The sequence below is a fragment of the Ostrea edulis genome, chromosome 5, assembly GCF_947568905.1.
Source record: "Ostrea edulis chromosome 5, xbOstEdul1.1, whole genome shotgun sequence".
In the NCBI taxonomy this organism is placed as follows: Eukaryota; Metazoa; Mollusca; class Bivalvia; order Ostreida; family Ostreidae; genus Ostrea; species Ostrea edulis.
In genome coordinates, this window is record NC_079168.1 from 80447622 (window position 1) to 80473199 (window position 25578).

Sequence of the window (25578 nt, forward strand, 5' to 3'; positions counted from 1 at the left end):
TCTGTTGTTCTTAAAAATTTAATTGCTTGATTTCCCCAAAGCTGATATATATTTTAAGGTAAAAATAATCAATAAAACAAATCCATTATGATAAAAATTCTTGAATGGAAATTTTATGATTTTTCAACAAGAATTAGTTGAGAAACGTATTTAAAGATAATTACATGTATCAGAATATTCACACTTCACTTCACAATTATTCTTATGTAGTATACATATCGTATTGATCAATACAACCACCACCCCTAAAAATAAAAGATTCAAACTTTTCTTAATATTACACACACATACACACACTAATCTACACACACACAAAATAGGATTATAGTGTGATGATATATTTATATATAATATTGGGGGCGAGTTGTCTCAAGAGAGGGGGCGAGTTGTCCTGATAGAGGGCAAGTTGTCCAGCATTCGATGGATTCTGTCAAGATTGGGGAGGGGGGGTCTCTTTAATGTAAATTGCTTGAGATCTAAGTTGAAAGCTGATGAAGTCTTTGTTGTTCGTAGGTGAGAAATGAGCTACTAGGTCCTGCCATGTTTTTGTCATGCAAGCATGGTATTAACTTCCGACTTTCTAAGGGTTTTCCAATTTATTTGTAGGATTAATCAATAAATTGCATGGACTCCCGACCTTGTAAATTTGCAACACTCTCTTTATCATTATGAATACATCAAGAAACTTTCCTTGGTATACTACTGATATTGATTAATTTCATTGTGGTTTTCAAGTTTCCTGGAAAATTTTCCTAAAGTTCAACTCTACTGGTAGTTATTTTCGGACATGGGCCTCATGCACCGACTATAACTTATATTTTCAAATTATACTCAGGAATCATTAAACTGTAAATTGCTTTTTTATTTTTAAGAACATTATTTGCATGTTATTTCACAAGAATAACCATTTACAAAAATTTAGTTCTCAATAATAAACTCTTACATGTAGCCATGGATATAGATGTTTTATGCAATAAACAGTGATTTAATTTCATGGTAGTTATGTCTCATGAATAATACATCATTGTATCCAGGTGAAAATATGGTCTCGCGAAATCAGACAAGTCACGAAACTACATCTAACAACACATGCATGTTAAGTTAATATTTATTAGATCATTGATTTGATAAAAATCGTACTTCCATAACAGGTGGACCTAGTGGGGCAGTCAATATACGAATTTGTCCATCCTTGTGACCACGAGGACATCACAGATATTTTTCACAACACTGGACGCGACAAGAAAAAATCGGATGACCGTCATCACACTTTCTTCGTCAGAATGAAATGCACGCTGACCAACAAGGGCAAGAATGTCAATCTGAAGTCAGCAACTTATAAGGTAAGAGTCACGGTGTTCTGCAGACATTCAAAAGACATATATCCGGAATCAAAATAATGATAAATGTTATTTACCGCGCTCAGAAACTCTGTAGAGGAAACAGACATTTTCAATATGATTTGATTACACAATTCACATCAGTAGCATTTGATTACACAATTCACATCACACAATTCACATCAGTAGCATTTGATTACACAATTCACATCAGTAACATTTGATTACACAATTCACATCAGTAACATTTGATTACACAATTCACATCACACAATTCACATCAGTAACATTTGATTACACAATTCACATCACACAATTCACATCAGTAACATTTGATTACACAAATCACATCAGTAGCATTTGATTACACAAATCACATCAGTAGCATTTGATTACACAATTCACATCACACAATTCACATCAGTAACATTTGATTACACAATTCACATCACACAATTCACATCAGTAGCATTTGATTACACAATTCACATCAGTAACATTTGATTACACAATTCACATCAGTAACATTTGATTACACATCAGTAACATTTGATTACACAATTCACATCAGTAACATTTGATTACACAATTCACATCAGTAGCATTTGATTACACAATTCACATCACACAATTCACATCAGTAACATTTGATTACACATCAGTAACATTTGATCACACAATTCACATCAGTAACATTTGATTACACAATTCACATCACACTATTCACATCAGTAGCATTTGATTACACAATTCACATCAGTAACATTTGATTACACTTCAGTAACATTTGATCACACAATTCACATCAGTAACATTTGATTACACAATTCACATCACACAATTCACATCAGTAGCATTTGATTACACAATTCACATCAGTAACATTTGATTACACATCAGTTACATTTGATTACACAATTCACATCAGTAGCATTTGATTACACAATTCACATCAGTAACATTTGATTACACAATTCACATCACACAATTCACATCAGTAGCATTTGATTACACAATTCACATCAGTAACATTTGATTACACATCAGTAACATTTGATTACACAATTCACATCAGTAACATTTGATTACACAATTCACATCATACAATTCACATCAGTAACATTTGATTACACAATTCACATCAGTAACATTTGATTACACAATTCACATCAGTAACATTTGATTACACAATTCACATCACACAATTCACATCAGTAGCATTTGATTACACAATTCACATCAGTAGCATTTGATTACACAATTCACATCACACAATTCACATCAGTAACATTTGATTACACAATTCACATCAGTAACATTTGATTACACAATTCACATCAGTAACATTTGATTACACAATTCACATCAGTAACATTTGAGCATAATGTTTTCATAATCCGTTGTCTATAGCTTCGTTAAATTTTTTATTACCAGGCTTAAGCAAGTATAAAATGATATACTGACAGCGTTTGTTTTTAATTGGTGTATCTTGCATTATGCAGTCGTTAGTGTATTTGTATTACATAGATGTTAATAAGCATGTTAATGTTTAGTGCTGAAAATTTGCAATTTAAAAAGCACAAATTGGATGAGGCTCATTACTCAGTATAGCTCACAGTCAACAATTTGCTCAATCTTGAAATTGATGAACTGAAAACACGCAGGTCAGGATATTGTCTGAAGGAAAGCATCCCTCATAGGTCAGATCTTCCAATGACGTTTTATCATTGTCTTCTCTTGTGTCCAGGTGATCAAATTTTCGGGGAAGCTGATCAAGGACAATATCAAAAAGGAATCGGGAGGGGAGGGGACTGCCCCATATCTGTTGGTCATTGGGGAGCCCATCCCCCACCCGTCAAACATTGAGATCCCCCTCGACAGAATGACTTTCCTCAGCAGACACAACATGGACATGAGATTCACCTACTGCGATGACAGGTACGTGGATCCGCAGTTGCAAACAGAATTTCAAAGAATTTTACATGTAATGGAAGATTGATAATATCTTACAGAGTGAAACAGGGTCTTGTTTTAAAACTTGAAATCCATTCAGATTTCTCAACTATTCATTTTTCTTGTCTTTGGATTTCAAGGAAGACACAATTGTTTGAAAAAACAAGACAACTTTATAGTGTATTTTCATTTGTTCAAATGACCAAATAAATGCCAATGGTCAGTATAAACTAGTAAATGCCAATGGTCAGTATAAACTAGTAAATGCCAATGGTCAGTATAAATATTGCACTCATTGTCCATCTGATCGCATCGCCATCTGTAAACAATTATAGTTTAATCTTCCTTACCGGAAGAGATGGGCACCCAGTTAACCACTTTTGTTACAATTAAACCGTACCCGTTCTTACCTGCTTTTCAAGATCCAATGGGCTAATTTGGATTATCTTATATTCAAAAACAACTGAAAACTCTGTTGAAGAATCTGTGAAACTTCCTGCTTGGACATTTATTGCTACATTTGTTCGTAAATTGAAACCAATTTTTTTCAACTTTGACACACTTCAGAAGTCTGTCGTAGAGAGGAGAGAAAATGATTCTATAAAAAGTATTTCATGTGGGAAAATAAGAAAACATTTGTCTGATGAAGTAATGATGTGTTAAAACTTTTTTTTTTCTTTCAATGAATTCACTAAAGGGTTTCCATTTCATAGGGTTTCCATTTGATGTAATGTTTTAAATTTGCTTTTCAGGGTGAAGGATTTGCTGGGCTATAATTGTTCTGACCTGGTCAATAAATCTTTGTTCGACTACCATCATGCTCAGGACAGTGAGGTCATTGACCATGCCTACAAAAACTGTAAGTCCACAGGTCCTTAACTTAAGTATATTAAAGTAATTGATTTTAAATCCACAAGTCCTTTATTTAAGTCTATAGAAGTAATTGATTGTAAATCTGTATGTCTATAACTTAAAGGGACGTGGACACGATTTGAGCTGAAAATTTTCAAATTTTATCTTTTGATTTTTTAATGTTTAGATTGCTTAACTAAGGTATTACTAATGATCAGCAAAAATTTGAATAACAGTAGTCAAGGTACATGGAAGATATAGAAGTCACAAGTTCTTGTTATGTAAACTAGGCTCGTGCCATGTTTTTGTTTACATAGGTTAAATAACCTAGTAAAAGTTTCGTTTAAAGCAGATTTTTTCAATTTATAAGTGAATTCTTAACACAATTAAATATTTTCTAGTGTTTGGCACATCTCATTTTGTTTTAAACACGCTATTTTCTATTAAACAGTCTAATGTAAACAGAAACATGGCACAAGCCTTGTTTACATAACAAAGAATTCCAAGTGCTGTATCTCACAACTCAAAAACTGATATCCAAATTTTGGTTGACCATTAGAAATACTTTAGTTAAGCATTGTAAACAATAAAAATGGAAAAATTAAATTTGAAAATTTTCAGCTCAAATCGTGTCCATGCCCCTTTAAGTCTACAGCAGTAATTGATTGTAAGTCCTCAAGTCATTGGCAGTAAGTTCAGAGGTCCTTAACTTAAGTCTATAGAAATAATTGATTTTAAGTAACTTAAAGGACACAATGCATGTTTCTAAACTTTTTCATTTTTCCAGAAAAATTAACTTTCTTTATGCCTTAAACTACTTTAAATGTGTTGTAAATGAAATATTTTGCGTAGTTTTCGAGTTTGAAAGCGATGAAATTCAAATCTTGCGATATGCATATTATCATATGCGCCCTTGGGTTTGAAAACATCTATTAGCCATTTCATAAACAGATTAGATTTAATCGACAAAAAAACAAAACAATTATCACATTAACTGCTTGTAAATAATAATGCATTAAGATGTTTTATGCCATGCTCGGGTGTACTAGTTGTCAGTAGAAAGGATTTAGATTGAGTATTTTTCAATTTTTCGAAGGAAGGTACGAGAAAAAAGACGTAGATAATTTTTTTGTTGGAGCAAGAACTTTACCTTAAAAAACACACCCAGTCACCTTTTCAAAAACCGCTTGGACAGAGACCCTGATAAACTGCGAGAAAATGGATATATCGAAGCTATAAGCACTGGTAGGCCTATAGCATACATTCTGTTTTGCTCTTCACATTTAATACACACTCGGATCAACTGACCTTCAGCTTGTAACAACATATATCGACAATACAATGTAACTTCTACCAACTGGTAGATTTACAAAATAAAATTAAAGATACAAAATAATTAAACTTTTAATTATACAAATAATAAAATATTGTATTTCCTAACTTTGAATTATAAAATTATTTCCTTATTGAACTCGTAGCATCTTGAGTGCGTCAGTAGGCTATAACGCCGTGCTCCCACTTCGTACTTCCTAAAGACGTGCATATCACAATTCAAAAATAGTAATAAGATTGCTTTATCAAAATAAAATAATGTGATTAACACTTTAAATTTGAATATTTTTATTGATTTGTGTGTGTGTTGTCTTTTTCTTTCTTTCCGAAATGCACTCGTGACAATAGCTTGGCATAGGGCCTAGTTGTCAACAATTTAATGTATCATAATTTGTCTAATCCAAAAATAAATAATGATTGCACAGTTTATTTTAGAAACACAGCGCCAATTACAGATGTATATAGGAATAACATCACCAAACAGTTTGTAGACAGCGACCCATATACACATTATTTGCTCACAATATTTCCGATTTCATACACGCTTTACTCGCTATATTTGGGTATTTACATTGTTATATGTGTGTACTGGTGGCGAACATATATAAAACTCAGGACAATTTGTCAACATCGATTTAAATGTTGCCCATGGTCAATAAATTAGGCCCCTAAAAGTTGAGTTTTTAATAATATCTCGCAGTACTTTCATAATCCGAAGGGCGCATGTGACGTCACTGTACCACGTGACTACCTACCTAATTAACTAGACTTTTTGAAATCGAAGCTTAGATTTAAGTCTGTATTGTGGTTAATTATCGCAAAATTTCGGCGAACGAACTATTAGAAATAATTACTATAAGCATAAAGAAGATGAAATGCATGTAATGTTGTATAATTTGAAAACATTAAATGTGTCCTTTAAGTCACATTGACCATGCCAACAAAAACTGTAAGTCTACAAGTCATTGACAGTAAGTCCACAGGTCCATGACTTCAGTCTATTGTAGTAATTGATTATGGTAAATTACTGAAATCAGAGTATTCAAAAAGTTAAGTAGTCGTAAACTAAAGATCCAGATTAACCACACACTGTTGTCAAGACTACAAATAAATTGAAACGTTAAGGCCAAGGTAGATCTTGAAGATTCACCTTAAAAATTCAGGTAAAGCTCATGCGATGGGCCAGACTACTTGGTCAAGTTGTCTTAGGTAAAAAAAAAAAATGGAGTTAGGTGTATTCCCTAGGTTTATAAATTGTTTATAATGTGATTATACTCCGATATTTACATTTTCAATTGTTTTCTGTTGGACTGTTAATAACCTTTTGAAGTTCCAATGTGTTCATTTTCTCATACTCAAGAAACTAGAGTGATTCCTTAAATTGATATGCTTCAGATACTGCATATGATTTTAAATTTTCTCCAAAGTGATTAGTGATATGCCCTTGAGATCAAATATTGAAGGCGAGTTTTTATTTTTCTGCCTGTCTGTCTTTAAAACTTTTGAACTATACAACATAAAGACTTCATACCTGATGAATTGAAAGGTGAAGGCCAATATTATATGAGAAGTTTAGGTCAAGTTTATTCCTCAAGGCCAAGGTCAAATTGGCTACAACTAAATACTTGGACTTCTCTATGGTTTGTTGCTTGTGACCTTTATTTCTGAATGATAAGATCTTTTATGTTTGTGTCTGTGTGTGTGTGTGTGTGTGTGTGTGTGGGGGGGGGGGGTATTGTTAATTCACATTGATAAAATTTACACAGGTGGTGCATACAAGGTTCTCCTATTTTATTGATCAAATTAATTTGTGCAATTTTCAGACATTGGTTACCACATCATGATGTGATATCTTAAAACATGTCTAGAAAAACCATAAATAGTATGAAGGGAATCATATGTATGTGTTCACATTGGAGAAAACTGTACTCATGAATATATTAAAGAGAAAATAGTCAAGTGTGTTTATTGAAAAAAAATTGTATATTTTTTGGAAAATGGTAAAAAGTACTTAATGAAGTGTTTTAAGACCAAATCTTAGCGATCTACATAGTAGATGTGTGAATCTGAAAATAAAAGGAACCCTAGTGGTGAACAAAATTTTAACCCTTACAGATAATGATAGTTTGTTTTGATTGAGTAATTCACTTACATGATATTCAGATTATTTGTTAATTATGCAATCATACATAGGAATTTTACGAAGTCACACTTTCTGACTCGGGGGAAATTTCTTGAGATCTTATCCGCTGATAATGAAACATGTAATATGGTTGTAAAGATTTGCTGCACTTATGCAAAGTAGTTTGATATTTTAAAGATTTGCTTCACTTATACAAAGTAGTTTAATATGCACATAGTATGTTGTGGTTATAAGTAGTTTGCACTCAGGAGACTATATATTTCAGAGGAATAAAAAAACACAAGAATAAGTCAATCAGTACAGGGTACAATTTGTACGCCTACTAGCAATGTACAAATAATTTAAGAATAAGTCAATCAGTACAGGGTACAATTTGTACACCGACTAGCAATGTACAAATAAGTCAAGAATAAGTCAATCAGTACAGGGTACAATTTGTACGCCGACTAGCAATGTACAAATAATTCAAGTAAAGGGAGTCCAGTAATACCACTTTTTTTGGTTTCTTTTTCTCATTTCCTTTTTTTTCCCTTGAATTTATTCTAAATTTTCAAGATAATTTGAACTGTGTACTTCTCTGGCTTATCAGTGATGTGAGGAATTTGGAAGTTTTTGAAGAGATGAGATTTTTTTTAAAATGTACTTTCGACATGAAGGCTAAGAGATAGCACGCACAGGATGTGAACAAGTGCAGGATGGAAACTCCTGTCTCAAAACGAAGCATGCTGTCACTTCATGATGCAACAAAGGAAATCTCAGATTTCCCTCTCAGAGAGAGAGAGAGAGAGAGAGAGAGAGAGAGAGATTTTGAGAGATTTTTTCCTGAATACATGTTTTCCAACTATGTAAATTTAATCTCCACTTCTCCTGAAGTGTAAAAGATTGTTACATGATTCATGAAGTCCAGACTCTTCCCAGATAAAACAGGCATGATTACTCCCAAATCTGTCTGCTCCAGAGCCTGATTAGAATAATACAAGCAGAATGTTTTTCATATCTTTAATACTGATAAAAAAGGAAATAAATAAAAAGTGGGGGGAATAGTGATAGAAACTTCTGGAGTTTCCATTGATGTGTTATGGGTTTTTGATGTATTTATAAATGGTTTCACTGATGAAGAAAAAATAAAATTTCATGTTTCACTGATGAAGAAAAAATTGAATTTCATTGTTTGAAATTCTGTGTACTTTAGAAGTGATAACTTTTTAAATTACCAAATCTGTAGACAAACATGAGTTCTTTAATCACACTTTGTTAATTTTATGTCTGTTCATTTGTTTGCTTCTTTAGAAATTTGAAACAGATTTCAACTAAAGCTGTTATGAAGCATTCTCAAGAGAAGGGGAATCATAATATAGATGAAGGGCCAAGTGCCTTTTCAAAGTGGAGATGATTAAGAAATTTTTTGGCGACAGGAGAACATAAAGGAAATTATTAAACAGGATCATAATTAATTTTACAAGGAAAGATCCTTGTAAATGTTTCTCTGAAGGAAAACTAGCTTCTATATGTAAAACAGAAACACGTCTTGTGGTCTGGATTCAATTCTGTCCAGTAATGGCCTTTTTTTATCCCCTTGCAATTGTTGTGAGAGGGGATGTAGTAACGGAACCATTCGAGTGTGAGTATGTGTGTGTAACACTGAGCCGGTAGACACTCTACAGGCCACATTCTTTTTGTTTGATTGATTTGATACTTCACATTTAGCTTGGTTATCAAGGGAGAAAGAATCATATTGATTTTGGGGTCAAAGATCGAGGTCACTACAGGACTTTGTAGAAAAAACTTGTAGTCACTCATTGCAAGGGAATATGCCCCGCCTTACTGAGTTTTTGATTTTCATTTTTTAGATCCAGATTACTCAGATGATACTCAGAGTATTGTGGTGTGTGGACATTTTGTCAGATTATACTCAAACTGTTGTGGTTTGTGGATATTTTGTCAGATTATACTCAAACTGTTGTGGTTTGTGGATATTTTGTCAGATGATACTCAAGAGTGTTGTGACCTGTGGACACTTTGTCAGACTCCTAATATTATTTGTTTCCAATTTTACAGTAATTGCCAAGGGTCAAGTGATGACCAGTCAGTATCGATTCCTGGCCAAAACTGGTGGCCATGTATGGGTCATCACTCAAGGAACAGTCATCTACAACAGCCGCACCCAGAAGCCCCAGTGCATTGTGTGTGTCCATTACGTGCTTAGGTAAACAGTTGTTGTTAAAACTGTCAAATTTGGCATGTATACTGGTAGTGGTAATATTTGTGGAAATATAACTTAGTTGTGCATTTAGGGGGAAAATACTCTTATTTTGTTTTATATGAAAGTATTTTGATGTTGATATATTTATTTTTTTTTAGTGGAATTGAAAACCCGAGCACGATCCTGTCTTTGGCCCAGCAGACGTACCAGCAACAGATTGCCATGATTCCCTTGGAGGTGAAACTCAGCACTGAGGACGTCTTCAGACCACGACCAGAGAATGTCAAAGTGGACGAGTTTTACTTCCCGCCTGGCAGTAAGATGTGTAAGTCACATGATGTGCAAGTCACATGATGTGTATACATCACATGATGTGCAAGTCGCATGATATATATGTCAAATGATGTATATATCACTTGATGTGTATGTCACATGATTTATCAAGCCTCAGACAAAATTGTTGAAATCTGATTGGTCAGATCTTGGTCACATGACTCCGTGAAAAAACAACGTATCATGCGAGAAAAATCCTTATTGAGCGAGTAATTTATTGTCAGGTTCGACTTGCAGCCGTGACAAAATTGGTGAAGCGATAAGTTGTATGATATAGACCCCCACATATACAGTTAGAGATCTTCGACGTGATAAATTTGTTACACAGTTAGTTAGTGACCTGATACGGAAAAATACATGTGAAAAGAAAACTCATATTGGACTCCGCGAAAGGGTTTTCTTTTCACACCATGTATTTTTCCGTATCAGGTCACTAACTAACTAACTGTGTAACTAATAGTGCAAGTCACACAACCTTGGCATGTTGTATATATACCAATCAATACAGCTTTCATGTGATGGGATGTTAAAACTCACTGTGAAAAATATATGAAGGCTTTGAAATATTTTTCAAAATTTTGGACCAAATCATACACAGTTTGAAAATAAGATTTTTTGATTTCGAAAATGTGTTAAAAAGAATGATATATACACATTCTAGATTATATGTAATGTTGAAGAGTAGTCTAGGATATGTTTTTCAAAGAATTTTTAACTTTTAAACTGTAGTTCCTTTGAAGCAATTATCTGAGGTCTCCCTCCCAATGAAGAGGTTTATCAGAATTAAGAAACCCTGACAGAACCTAAAGCCCATATTACCAACTAGATCGTGATAAATATCTAATTTTGTTTCTCTCCTAATACGTCACGGTTATTGTAAAATGTGACTACGCTGACTGGAATTTTACTACTGAGATAAAGAAGATGTTAAGTTATTCTGAATCTTATGGTAATTGTGACATTCCATTGGAGAAAGGTTTGCAGAAGAAATGAAGACTTCAGTTGTAAACTGTTAAATGACTGTTAGGCAGGACATTAACTCACATAATTATAAAGGTGAATTCTTGTGCATCTTTACATTGTTTCTATGTTTTTGCCATTGCCCACTGTTAAAATGAGGACTTAAATTTCAAAATGCAATTTGAAATAATTGTTGAATTTATCATATTATGACAATTTTTAATAGTTCGTTACGCTGTTCTAAATTTTTTCAAAGTATGTGTATATTATATTTTCGCAGTGGGTTGTTACATGGAGTTAAAGATATTCATATATGACAGTTCTGTACAGTAATATTTAAGAAATAAATTTCATTTCCGAAATTACACGATGGGTATGAACTGCAACACTTTACATCACCATACTTCATAAAGGGCGTTAAATGTTTATTTTTTATACATTTCAACTTCGTTATCTTGAAGATCGACATCTCAAATTCCAGGAATATGTTGAAGTTGTAAGTTTAAAAACTACATTTTCTTCATGTATTCTAACCTCAATGTCTCAAAGCCTTGGATATATCTTGAAGTTTTGTCTTGGTCCCATCAAGTTTGAGATAACAACATTTGACTGTATTTACATTCTACCTTCATTTGTGTCAGAATTCCCAGCCATTAAGATAGACGGACTATATTTAGCAAGATTCATACACACACTGTTCACAACTACATCACATTCATGAGGAAATGGCTATCATTGCAAATGGTAAAGATATCAAAGGATAAAACAAATGTAAATATACAATATTATAGATACCAATGTTATCTTTATATGGTTATGAAAACTCTTTATGTCGGTGATGTTAGCACTTGTGGATATCGCATTCTGTTGACATGGTAACGCATCAATATTGCGTCAGTCACACAAATTTATTTAAATCTTATACTTGTTTTACAGCATCCATGAAAATTGATGAAACGGTAGACCTGACCCACCTAGCGCCAACATCAGGCGATACCTGCGTGCCGTTAATGGAAGGTAAATATGAAATAGTTAACTAATTAGAACATCAGACGATACCTATGTGCTGCTGATGGAAATTAAATGTCAACAGACAAATATTGAGTAATTAGGTCACTAACTAATTCCTATGCAGTACTTGTGGAAGGTAATTGTCATTTATTGGTCGGACGATGAGTAACTGCGAATTAAATTAGCAACTAATGTGAAAGGTGTTTTGAATATAAAATTTGTATAAATTGGGTCATTTGGCTATGCTTGTATAATGTTGGAAAACAATTTTTATGCAGTGATTTTTTTTGTTTTTCAAACTACCACTCCTCCTTTTGAATTGGGAAAAATTAGCGACATTTTCCTCAAATTGGGAAAAATCATTCATAGTAAATTAAAATGGTAAAGATGCATAAAATAATCAAATAACAATTTTTTTGTTTGAGGTTTATTTCAGATCTGATTTAAAATCATAGAATAAATCATTATTTAACATTAAATATGTATTGAAAGTCACACCTTGTATAGATATTATTTACTTTTTCTAAGAAATACTTATTGTCTAATTTCATAAAGAAAATAATAAAGTATCAATTCACCAGCATTTGTACCCATAATCTTGTAAATATTATATTAATAATCAATTAAGTTTCCAGAATGTCTCTCCTGTTTGTATTTTTTGGATTTTAGTAAAACCCTATACTGTTGGCCACTTCCTGTTATTAGCCTGACCCTACATATAATGGCGGTCAAACTAAATTGTCAACAATATCATGGCTTAATGTGTATCTGGAAACTATATACTTTGCTGCATATCTGCTTATATGGATGCCTCTATTATTTTACATATTCTTTACAAAACCTTTTGCGTGTGCAGTGGTTTGGAGAATAAAACTGAAGAAAAAACCGTATTTACTCTTTTAAAATCAGCAATATATGGTAACCTTTTTTTAAATGGCCAAATTTCCCTAGATTTGAAATTGGGAAAAACATCTATATATAATTGGGGAAAAAATAGCTAATTTTAGTGAGGGGAAACAGTCAAATATCGGTGGCATTTTGGCCCCCCCAAAAAAATCACTGTTATGTAATCTGTATCGATTAAGACAACAATCATATCTTCAGTATGGCAACCATTAAAACAACATGGACATATTCTATTTCACAAAGACAGTAACTGTTGTATTTCAAATAGGAAGTAGATTTTTTGAAATTCTGTGAACATTATAAGAAATTTACAGCTGGAATCTTGACAGAGTACCAAATGACAGTTTCAGTCAGTCACATCTATTATAATCAGGGCCATGCATTGAAAATGTGGAATCCCTACAGGAATCGTATTGTCTGTCCGTCCGTCTGTCTCTAATTTTTAGGTCACCTGAGTCAACTCAGGTGACTTATTGCAAGTGGTCACTGTCCAGCTTCATCTGTCATGTATAGAAATTTAATATTTTATTTTCTTCTAGATAACTACCATTCCAATTCTTTTTAGATATGGTATAAAGCATCTTTGGGACAAGGGGGACATAAATTGTAAATTTCAGGACTTCTGCACCCCTGAAGCCTTAGGCGCCGGGCAAAAATTGACCTAAATCAAAAATCTAAATGTCAATGACACAAGTACAATGACCTTTTCTTATGGATGACTTCTCTCCCCCCCCCCCCCCCCCCCCCAATCACTCAGAGACACTCACAATATATACCATTTTGTGGGATTAACCCCACAACGACAGAACAACCCCATAAATGGTACATGTACTCAACAGTAACCTCAAAAGGTTTGCTGCCTGAAAACCGTTGCTATTCTTTTGAAGGGAATATAGGAGGTTATTTAAATAGGTTGACAGAAGGTGATACATATATTCCATCATGTCAGTGTTACCAAATTAGCTGCCACCTCCATATGTCTGACACAAATTATCTAAAAAAAAAAAATCTTTCTTACAAGGTCAATTAGGTATTCATTAGAAAAGTGGGCCTCTTGAAAAGGGACATAACTCATTTGGAGTTGTTAATTTTCAGTAAACAGGCTATTTTCTGCACAGGAGTTTCACTGTAGTGAGATCTTGAAAAATATTAGGTGAAACATAAATCACATGTGACTGGTGGGCAATTATAACAGATGAAAACTTAATCCGAGATTCCTCTGACTCTTACCCCCGCTTTTATATTGTGACATGTGCGGGGGAGAGTCAGAGCGGACTCCATATTGCGTCTTGGAAGATAGATCCGCGAAATAAAGTTGTAAGAGGTAGGTAAAGCAGCGACACCAGCTGGTGTCACAGAATTTCCACTTTTCAATATGGAGTCAGAGGAATCTCGGATTAATGAAAACTAAGATTATACATCTAGTAAAAACATTTTGACCTTGCATTTTCCATTTCCCTTTTCAGAAGATTGTGTGCGTTACTCAGGCAACATACCAATGCCTGTCCTGAAAGAAGAGCCGGATATTTTCAGCAAGAGAGTATGCTCTCAGCCGACTTATTCACCGTTGTCCAGTCCTCACGTAAGTGACATTGCCATCCCTCACTGTACATGGTGTGTGTCTTGAAACAATTAAGTGTTTTTGTTCTTGACAAGAGTGTCAAGCCCACCCCACTCCCAAATCAATGGAGTTTCTCTTTAGAATGATGAGTAATTAGTTATTACCTATTGTTAGGGACCTGTGTTGAAAATAAGGGAGCTGTATAGCAAGCACATTATCCATCCGTCCTTATGTCGGTCTGTTCATCAGTACATTTGTTGTGATGCAATAATTCAAACCATTTCCACTGTAACGTTTTCAAATTTTGTACAGAAACACTGAAAGACTCAAATTGTCCATCAGTCAATTTTGCCTTGTGACACATTATCTTGAGCATTTTTCAACCAAAAGTTTTCACACATAAGTACCGTATAGCGTGTTTTTTCTGTGGGGGTATGATTCTAGCTTCTTTTTTTTTTAGCGGTTTGGTATCATACTGCCAAATTTTTTTAACTGCTAAATTTGCACCCAAAGATGCATGCAATCATAATATGTATCTTACATGAAAGATAACTCTGTATAGCAGTTGTTTTTATGTCATAGGTACATGTAACACTCTTCAGCTTGGAAGGTAAATAAACTACTAGGTTTATTTTATGTTATTTGTTTCCTACGACAGTAAAACATTTTTACAGATAAGTAATTACCCCTACATTGCCTATCTATTCTTATGGTTTGGAACTCCATGTTTGCCAACAAAATATTTTCTACTAAAATTATTTCTATACTTATTAGCTAGAAAATTGTCTTTTACACCCACAGGAAAACCCGTTATACGGTAGGTCATTAAAGAAGAAAAAACGTCCTATAGATTTTTTGGTTATGAGGTCATAAGACAGGGTTACAACAGACCTTTTTACTTAGTTATCTTCTCTTGGATGTTTTATATTTCATATAAATGTGGTTGCCTGCAGTTGAACATGGAAATGTAGATCTGGGAAAAGAACATATTGACTCCTTTATGTCATTCCAATCATTAATATTTACATTTCCAATGTTTTTGTTTTTGATATTATTCCCTAGAATTATAGTATGTAAACACCCCATGATGTAGATCGTTTTCTCCAGATTTACATTGTGCTATGATATAGATTGTTTTCCCCAGGTTATTGGCAATGCCACTGACCTCAATTCAAACACAGAATCGAGTCCCTACATACATCCCATGAAAACTTGTCCCTACAAAAATGTCCAACTTGACGAGAAAAGAAGGAAAATATTAGTTTAGCAGTATACTAAAGGAGTTATTGAACTTTTAAATGAATTTTGGCCCCCGGCCTATATCATTAGTCTGTCCAACAGATTTTAGAAAAATGTACTGAAAGAAATATTGTTACAAAAACACAAGTCCACTTTCAAAGCTTGTTCAGTTGTCTGAAAATGTCACTGTCTCATGTAATACATGTATATGATAAATATCGATTTACGTATATTATTTGTTCCACATCTTGAAGTGCGTCATATATTTATGTAAGTCAGTCACTGTACGAGATATATGGTTCTCGGTGATAAACAGTGCAATTAATTGATTAATAGAAGATGAACAACAGCATCCCTAGAACAATACTTTCTGATGAACCGTAGTATTTTTTTGTAATACCTTTTGTGTAATTCTCAGCTGGTATCTTTGTGTACTTATAATTAGTATAATGGCTAAAAAATGTTGCACCGATGTACTATAAAAATCACCAAAAACTCTGTTACTAGTGAATTAGCATTTTATTTGGGTGCGGACTACAAGCACATCTTTTATCAGTTTCAATAAAAGTTAATTTTTAACCTGATTTTTAATTAGAAATAGACTTGTGCTATTAACTAATTTCTTTACCACAAAGAAATTATGATCCCACCTTTTTTCAAAATTCTGATTAATTAAAAGTAATAAACACAAATCTTTGACTTTAGTTCATATTGTAATATTGATATGTAAAATTTCTGTTATCCAAGCTAATTAGAGAGTAACCATTGCATGAAGGCAGTCAAGATAGATAGCCCTAAATTTCTTAAAAGGGTTTGATTTGTTTAGCTATTTCCCAAAAATTGCTAATATAGCCAAAAATTGGATCCTCTCTAAACTTCCTGTGGTATTTTGCAGTCGGTGAGCCCGGCCCCCATCAGCCCCATGGATTACACTACACCTCTAACGCCTAGTGTAGTGGATGCCATGGACAAATTTTTCTCAGCTGTGGAGACCTACCCCAGGAATGATCAGGCTGCTGCGGTATGTATTACCATGGCAACTGACAAGTGTTAATTGGTGTTTTTAATTTAGTTGATAGATAGGATTGGTGAACGGGAAATTCCAATAATTTTCCTGCCAATTGGTCTTCTAAATGTCAACTGATGAAAACACTTAATAATTAGTTGAGGTCATGTTTTGTAAGTCTGGAGTCCTTTTGGATTTTAAAGTTTGAAATGAGAAAATTTTGGCCCACAATTAATTTTAGTTCTTGAAATTTGGTTTGTTAATTGTAAAAAATGTCATTATATTGCAATATGTATGGCTTGTAAGGCCAGGGTACGTGTATATATTTTTAGACTGCAATGTTTCTCATTCTTTCAGAAATGACAGTAAATCAGATTTTCTAGTTTTCTTGTTTTAACTTGAATACTTTTTCTAAACATGGCAGCTGTTTCACTAACCATTGTAGATTGTAAACACATAATTAGGTGTACAAGCACTTTGACGTGCATGTATCCAAGTGTTTCATGAAACTTGTCGTAGTTGTAGCACATTTTACATTTTATATCTGACCGCTTGAAACTGTTGCAGAGAATTTAGAATTGATTCTACTGTAGAAAGAAATTCTATCATTATTCTACCGCGTACAGTAATGTGTATATACATATGTTTTTGTTTAAATATTGTTGACAGTGTAAAATTTCACGTGTAAATTACATACTATTCACAGACTCGAAACTCAAATCAATATCTTTCAACGACTTCAAATTCATTTCTTCCCATGCATTTTTGTTTTTTGATTATTATAAATTTTTTGTTTAGGTATGTAATGTAAATATACCTCTGGCTTACTTCATACATGATAATTATAAAGAAGATGATTTCTTATTTCAAATCACTTTTGATATTGCACCTGATGACTAGACGTCAGAGTCTTGGTTCGACAACTACCCCTCCCCCCTTCTGGACTAAATAGTTTGCCTATTCAATTTCTAACAACCCTCATATAGATAAAAATCAAACTCTAAACAAATGCCCATGTCTAAAATTAGTACTCCAAAATTCATGCTCATTTTTTTCCTAATTTTTATAAATTTTAAAGTATTTTTATTCTAATTAATGAGTTATTAGAATATCTGCTGCTTTATTTAGATTATGATTGGTTAGAGATATAATATATTTTGATTGGTCAGTTTATCTTACACTCATTTGATTTTTTCTCAATTTGTCATTGTACACATTGATATTCTGATTGGTCATTGTATATTATATATAAGATGAGATAAGTTTTAATATTCCAATTTTGGGCCCAGAGGGCATAACAGCAAGACAGCTTATAAAGAAGGAAATTTCAAAAAAAAAAGTTCACAACATTAACTACAGATTACATGAACTACAAACTACATGTGGATGTAACATGTGGGGAAACGAGTACATACATATACATACATATATATTCATATTCTGATTGGTGATGTTCACATTGATATTCTGATTGGTGAGTGTGTGTATATTGATATATTCTGATTGGTGAGTGTGTGTATATTGATATTCTGATTGGTGAGTGTGTATATATTGATATATTCTGATTGGTGAGTGTGTGTATATTGATATTCTGATTGGTGAGTGTGTGTATATTGATATTCTGATTGGTGAGTGTGTGTATATTGATATTCTGATTGGTCTATTGGATAGGATCTGGATATGGATATGAGGGCCCCATATATACCTATGAACAAAAAGGAGGATTTCAGTTTACTGCCACCCACAAGCGATGCATTGTTTACCATCAACAATGACTTCAACCCTGGGTAAGGCTCTACTCGCACATGTTTACATGTTGTGATATAAAACCAGTATATGTAAACAAACATTCCCCAAACAGTAAACCAATTTTTTCATGTATCACTTCAACCCTCCTTCCCTTAAATATGAAATTTGATATAGTTTTGTCAACTGAACAGCATTTATAACAAGCTACGTGTAAGTTGTGATAAACCATTTGTTTTTCAGTCTGTTTGGAAGAACAGAGTCTGTGTTTGTACCCAAGGACAAGCTTTACCAGGACCCACCCAAGGAGGCACGAACGAGCATACGCGACATGTTAGTTGGAAGTACTGCTGTCGCTGGCATTGAACAGCCGCCTGACACATTTAACTTACAGCTCAAGCGCCCCCTGGACATGAACAGTCTGGAAAAAGGTCCGCCACCTAAGAAACATTGCACCCAGGAGTATCAGGGTATGGGAACCAGATTATTAGACAGGGAAACCTGAAATATAAAACAAAATATTGTCATAATTTTGTTGTTCAGTAAAATGTTGTTTGAAAAAGATATGATATCAAAAGTAACAGAGAGAAAGAGAGGGAGATAAAGAGCAGGACAACATTTTCAGTTTTTGATAATTGATTTAAAGATTCATGATCTTGTGTAAAAACACACATTTAGTTTGTATTTTAAAATGAATTTAATATGTTGTGAAAATATCCATGTAACCTATCTCCCATATGTATGTGTGAAGTGAAAATTTTGTATATAAAAAAATTATTTAAAAAACTCGAAAAAAAACCTACATTTATTAGATAGTGCTGATCAATAGGTAATTTCAGCTTTTCTATAACTATTGACTTGGGGTTAGACTGAGTACCTCAACCAGGCTTGGATTTCTTGAAAAACTCTCAAACTTAAATCCAAGGTTCAACTTATTTTAAAATATGTGTGACTAGGGGGGATAACACATCATATTCTGCAGAATCCTTCCATCACTGCTTGTGAACTATATGTCTGTGAAATTGTTGTGTTTGTATGTATGTTGTGTGTTCTTTAGAACCGCCTCAAAAACACAGCGTCCTGATGAGTCTCCTGGTCAATGGTGAGGACCTGCCCACTGGGTATTCGGTCAAGAAGCAACAAAAACATCAGGTAAATAATGAAATCATCAACAGGTAAATAATGAAATCATCTCCGGGTAAATAATGAAATCATCAACAGGTAAATAATGAAATCATCAACAGGTAAATGATAAAATCATCAACGGGTAAATAATGAAATCATCAACAGGTAAATAATGAAATCATCAACGGGTAAATAATGAAATCATCAACGGGTAAATAATGAAATCAACACCAGGTAGATAATGAAATCAACACCAGGTAAATAATGAAATCATCACCAGGTAAATAATGAAATCATCAATGGGTAAATAATGAAATCATCACCAGGTAAATAATGAATCATCAACAGGTGAATAATGAAATGATCTCCAGGTAAATAATGAAAGCAATCCATCAACATAAGGTACATGAATAACTCCAATTAGCAATAACAGGTACAGAAATATATCCATCTAGCAACAGTAGGTATTTAATCCAAGCTAGCAACCCCTGATAAAGAGATGAAATAGATAAGCCACCCTTCTAGCAACAATTAAACATGATCCATCCAGCAACCCCAGTTAAACAAATGATCCATCTTCTCTAAATTTCACTTGAAGCGTGTGCACAACCGTGACAAAAGTATAAAAAATAAAGACTTTAAAGTTGGCTAGCAAAAGACAGTCATGGATGAATCAGTGAAGAAATGTAGAAAAGGCTTATCTAATACGCTCAAAGACTTGCACACTACTAATACCAAGGAATATTGGAACACTAGTGTTGACTAACTAGTGTTGTTGCAACACTAGTTAAACAAATGATCCATTTAGCAACCCCAGTTAAACATGATCCATCCAGCAACACCAGGTAAATTAAATTGATTGGCAACGTAGCAGGGCTTTGTAAGCAGTCAAACTTTATTGAAACTGTGAGTTTTCAGTTGGGGGGGGGGGGGGCTACATGTTGCTTCATGAACATTTCAGGAGATCAATGCATAAATTCGATTATGTATATCATTTCATAGTGGTCAGTCGTTTTAATGATTCGAGAAAATCTCATTAGGTAAATATCCACATATGTGCATACGGTGAGGAAATAGACTTTTTATTTTATTTTATCTCCGCTACCAAACATCAGAAATTTAATCCAGTAACTTGATGTTTTGGTACTAGGGCATTCACTTGCAACATACTGAAAAATGATCTTCAAACCAGGCAGATATTTTTGTATCAGAAAGGAGTCGTCTTTAGCCATCACTAATTTGTATACAAGAGTTGCCCAAGTGACACATAATTTTCGTAAGTTGTTTTTCTGAAGAGTTCCAAAATTTTCTAGTTCCGATATCTCGTATTGCACATTATTTATTATGGATGGATTTGTAGCTCTCTGGAATTTGAATTGTTTAGTCAAACTGGCTTAAACTAATGTAAACATTAAATTTTTTGATTGGTGTTGTTTTGTCATTGTGAGGCCATATTGTCAAACCTATTCTTACACATTGATATGGTTGAGATAAATTTTTGAGCTTTTTGTGTATTCATTAAATTTGTTGTTAAGTTATTGTACAGATTACATAATGTTGTGAATTTTCTGTCATTATATCTTAACATAATTATATACCCTGAAGTTTATAATCCACTTATAATGCTTTCTGAGCCCCCAGTTTTCCAATATCTTGCAGATTTTGTGTTACAGCTCATTCTACAGTTAACCCTTTATTCATCTTTTACAGCCCAAAGCATATTTATCAGAACTGAAGGGGAACAGTGGTGGTGGTAAAAGGCTACCACAGAATCCAGTCCTAGAAGAGGAGGAGATCCAGACTCCGGACTTGTTGCTCCAGAATCCAGATTTGTTGGCTGCTCTGGAGCTGTTTTTGCCAAATTCGGAGCTTATGTGACATAGATATTGTAACCATGGTAACTGGTGTTGTGGAACTTGCACAAGATAATAAAATTAAGAAACTAGTGGTTGCTATGTGACCTGCGTTACTCTGTGAATTGTAACTAGTTGTGTCTCTTACCGCTTTTAAAAAAGTGCTATCATTTCATCTTATGACATGTAGGATCCAGAATTCTCAGGCGGGGATCCGGTGATTTTTCATATGTTATTGTTTTCATTATGTTTTTGAATATCATGTAAATGACAGATGTTTTTGAGCACAGAGGTTTATTACAGAGGAAGGAACTAGTTTGTAATATATATAAACAATAATCAATTTTTTGCGCATTTTGATACAGGGCTTGGATCCATGATAGATTATGGCGTGTGTTTGACCGTTGATAAATCATGTTTTAAAACTGCTTGTAGATGTTGAGCTTTACAAATGGTAGATATATTTTTAAGAATGCCATTGTTTTTTCAGAAGCTGACTGCTGTCATCTTCATGGTTTTTATCTTGCTCTGACACATTCTCTGTGACAGTTAACGCACTACTAAATAAATCAAAAGCTCATATATCTATTTTATAATATATATATATATATATATATCTTGTCGAAAGGAAAAAGATTTAAAAAAAAAAAAAAAAAACTTGTAAAAAGAATAAAAAAAATAGTTTAAAAAGTCAACCAAAAAAAAAAAAAAAAATAAAAAAAAAAAAATAAAAAAAATAGGATAGGGTATATTTTAACTGTGTAATCTTATAATGTGTCAGCATGGGTGTGTTTGTTTATGTTGTAGTGCTTAACTGTTATATGCAAATGCTGCCATCGTATGTTACTTATCATGTTTTATGGTTGAAATTTTGTCAGATGAAATCCTGATTTGTTTTGCCCTATGCAGGTACTTGTAATGAGCAAATAAACAAATTCATTGTAATTAATGAGGAATAACATGTTTTCATAATGGCTAATTTCCCTTAAAAAATATCAGCAATATAATATTCCTTCAGTGGTTGATTGGTGAGATTGTTGATCTGTCTAGATTTTGAGTTCGAGTCTTGCAGGGGTTTGTTTCACTTTCCCCCAGTTGTTTTCTTTTTAAAAAGGCATTGTTATATTATTTTACATTTCCTCTACTTTCTATTTACGCAGTTTTTTCTGTTGTGTTATACCTCCTTAAAGTTTGTTATCAATTAGTAAATTTACTACCCTGACAAAAAAGGTTCAGCATGGGCCGACTCTGAGAAACAGTAGTATATTTATAAGAACGTGCCAAGGATCTTCTTTTAAGCAGCATGTTCTCTCTGTTAATGTGGGAGATTGACCTAGGATGTTACAGATATATTTTTATTTGAAATATACATGTTTCCAATAGAGATTATTATTTTTAACTTGTTTAACAATGAAAGTGTTCAGTACATTATCCACTGTTAATTTTCGAGAGACTTCAACTTGTCAGAGTGTTTACTAAAATTGACTAGTTGTTATGGGTTATTTTTTTTTCGTTTGGCCTGGTTGTCCAGGTTATGGTGGATTATGTGGAGCAGCACTATGTGATATCTAGGGCAAGCTGCTGTTTGGGGTTAAAGGTCAAAGCCAATATGCCAGTTTCGAGATACGAACTCTTCTGTATAAGAAGACTAAGGCGGTGCATTTAGTGGAACTTTGAATGCCTAAGTGGGGCAGAGTGGATATACAGCCAACGAGGAAGACGATGAAATGTATTAAAAGCGGCTTCTCTTTAAATGTGTAAATGTGGGAAATACTAAATGCTATCGAAAGAAATGTTTTACCGAAGTGGAAACGTACAATGTCATATTTGCAAGAAATATCTTGGATATGGTACTTATGACCAGCAAAATCATGTGATAGGATAATTCTATGTATTTAATTACTTCCTAAATACTTATCACTTACTTACAAATGTAGTTTGTGTATCAGTCGAATTCGGGTTATTAAACAGCGTATGAGAAACTTACTGAGTACATTCACTTACACTGTGATGAATATCTGTCCCACTCCCGCGTGTAAACAAATTTTTTCACGCCTTACTATGTACAAGAGTTCTACAAAGGGAAATAACTTGGACGTATCTCGAAACCGGCGTAATCTTGGACTCTTACCAAGAAATTTTACAGGACAATGCTGCAAACTACTGAATAGACAATTGCTTAAATTTATCAGATAGTGAAAGTATCGTCGACGATGACTAGTGATGGTACCACCTTTTGATGGCTAGTGATGACGACACACACCTCTGTTGACTCATGATGGTACTATCTCTGACAGTTCGTGTAATTTTCCAGTTTTTCATGCCATAGTTTTATCCAAGATCCCCAGGTTTATGATGTAATGTCCTATTAGCAATTGAAGACTCTCTGCTATTTATTTAAGTATGAGATGAATAGATACAGAAAAGTTACAAAGTATTGATATTGGATAGCTGTAGTGAATATTTACGGTGAGGGATGAAATTAATTTGCGGAAATGCCACCCTCCCCTCTCCACTCCCAGGAATTGCTTCAGTGTTTGTACAGCTTGTGTATGTTAAGCATATATTTAAAGAGATTCTTCATCATATATATATTTCATTAAAAATATCATACATTAATCTTTGAACGTTATGTCTGTAAGATTTCTATAAAGAGACTGGAAGGGTATGGTTAATAATGCCTAAATTTCTAATCATTCTGAGGTGGTTTTTTCTCCCTGCTGGGTATTTCCTTTTAACTTTTGTCTTTTTTGTTTTTGTATTTTGTTCCTTTCTCCTTTTTTGGTTGTTTTGTATTGTAGTTTTTGTTGTTTTTTTTCTCATTGAAAACTACTTCAGAACACACAATATCTGAACAGGACTTGATCGAGGTGGGCCTATTTTTGAAAATGATTGTCCTCAGATTTATATTAATACAAATGAATCTATATTATCTGGATTGTGAAATCTCCAGTATCATGAATACAGACACTTGCCTTCAACTCTTTGTTGTGCTGCCATACTTGATCATCCCCCATTCAGGGGAAACACTGTTAATGTGTTGTTTTAATGTGTGTATAACTACACAATTCATTGTAAATCAAACTCATTGTAGTACAATAAAGATATAAAACTACAAAATGTCCTGTGCTGCTTTCATTTTGGTGTGTTTACTGAATTCCTGCACGACGGAGGCGAAAATGATTATATCTCAACTTGAACATTGAATTTTAAACGTGCTGTTGTGCTTTCATTTCAATGTTTTTGCTGAACTCCTGCATGATGTAGGCAAAATTCAACTTGAACATTGATCTCTAAATGTGCTACGGTGCTTTCAACTGAACTCCCCGCATGGTAGAGGCGAAATTTATTATTTCGGCTTGATCTTTGTCTTGTCACCTGTAAACTAAGGATGAAATGTGGCACATGTCACAACATTTTCCCCAATGAACTACATATAGTGAGAGAATGGAGCACCTTGAAGAAAGATGATCCAGTCAATGTACATTATAACCTCCAAGTACATGTATATGATTACAACAGAATATAATTTGTTATTATACGGTAAAAATCCTAGTATCTAACAGAAGGAGAGAGGTGTCACTATACTGTTGACAAGGGGCATAACTCCTGCTTGTCATGCTGATAGGAACGCTGTTGAAATGACTTCTTTCACCTTCACTGTTGTATTATATATATATACAAGTATATGTGTGTGTGAGTGTGTAAGAATTTTCTTCGAAAGGAGATCTTGACTACTTGTATGGGGTTTTCTATCGTTTCTGATTCAAAATGACCCATGCTAATTTCTGTCTAAAACAAAACTGAACTCCGTATTTTTCCACAGTATTTTCACATAGATCTAGGATATAAAAGCAAGTTTAAGACATATGTTCATATTGATATATCCTACAGAATTCAATCACTGGCTAGTTTATTGATATATCCTACAGAATTCAATCACTGGCTAGTTTATTGATATATCCTACAGAATTCAATCACTGGCTAGTTTATGCATGGGGCCTATATCCTCTCT

The 25578-nt window shown here is 33.6% G+C and overlaps 1 protein-coding gene across 1 annotated transcript in view; it reads left to right on the plus strand.

The window, feature by feature from the left end:
- LOC125650730 (hypoxia-inducible factor 1-alpha-like) overlaps window positions 1-24683 on the plus strand; it is a 41883-nt gene extending 17200 nt beyond the window's left edge. Inside the window, exons 4-15 of the mRNA XM_048879251.2 lie at window positions 1152-1343; window positions 3088-3278; window positions 4046-4152; window positions 9679-9826; window positions 9982-10148; window positions 12053-12133; window positions 14500-14615; window positions 16729-16854; window positions 18511-18626; window positions 18829-19055; window positions 19643-19737; window positions 21421-24683. Of these exons, the coding sequence (XP_048735208.2) occupies window positions 1152-1343; window positions 3088-3278; window positions 4046-4152; window positions 9679-9826; window positions 9982-10148; window positions 12053-12133; window positions 14500-14615; window positions 16729-16854; window positions 18511-18626; window positions 18829-19055; window positions 19643-19737; window positions 21421-21588 (1734 nt within the window). The 3' untranslated portion in view covers window positions 21589-24683. The remainder of the gene's footprint in view (window positions 1-1151; window positions 1344-3087; window positions 3279-4045; window positions 4153-9678; window positions 9827-9981; window positions 10149-12052; window positions 12134-14499; window positions 14616-16728; window positions 16855-18510; window positions 18627-18828; window positions 19056-19642; window positions 19738-21420) is intronic.
- The last annotated feature ends 895 nt before the right edge of the window (window positions 24684-25578 follow it).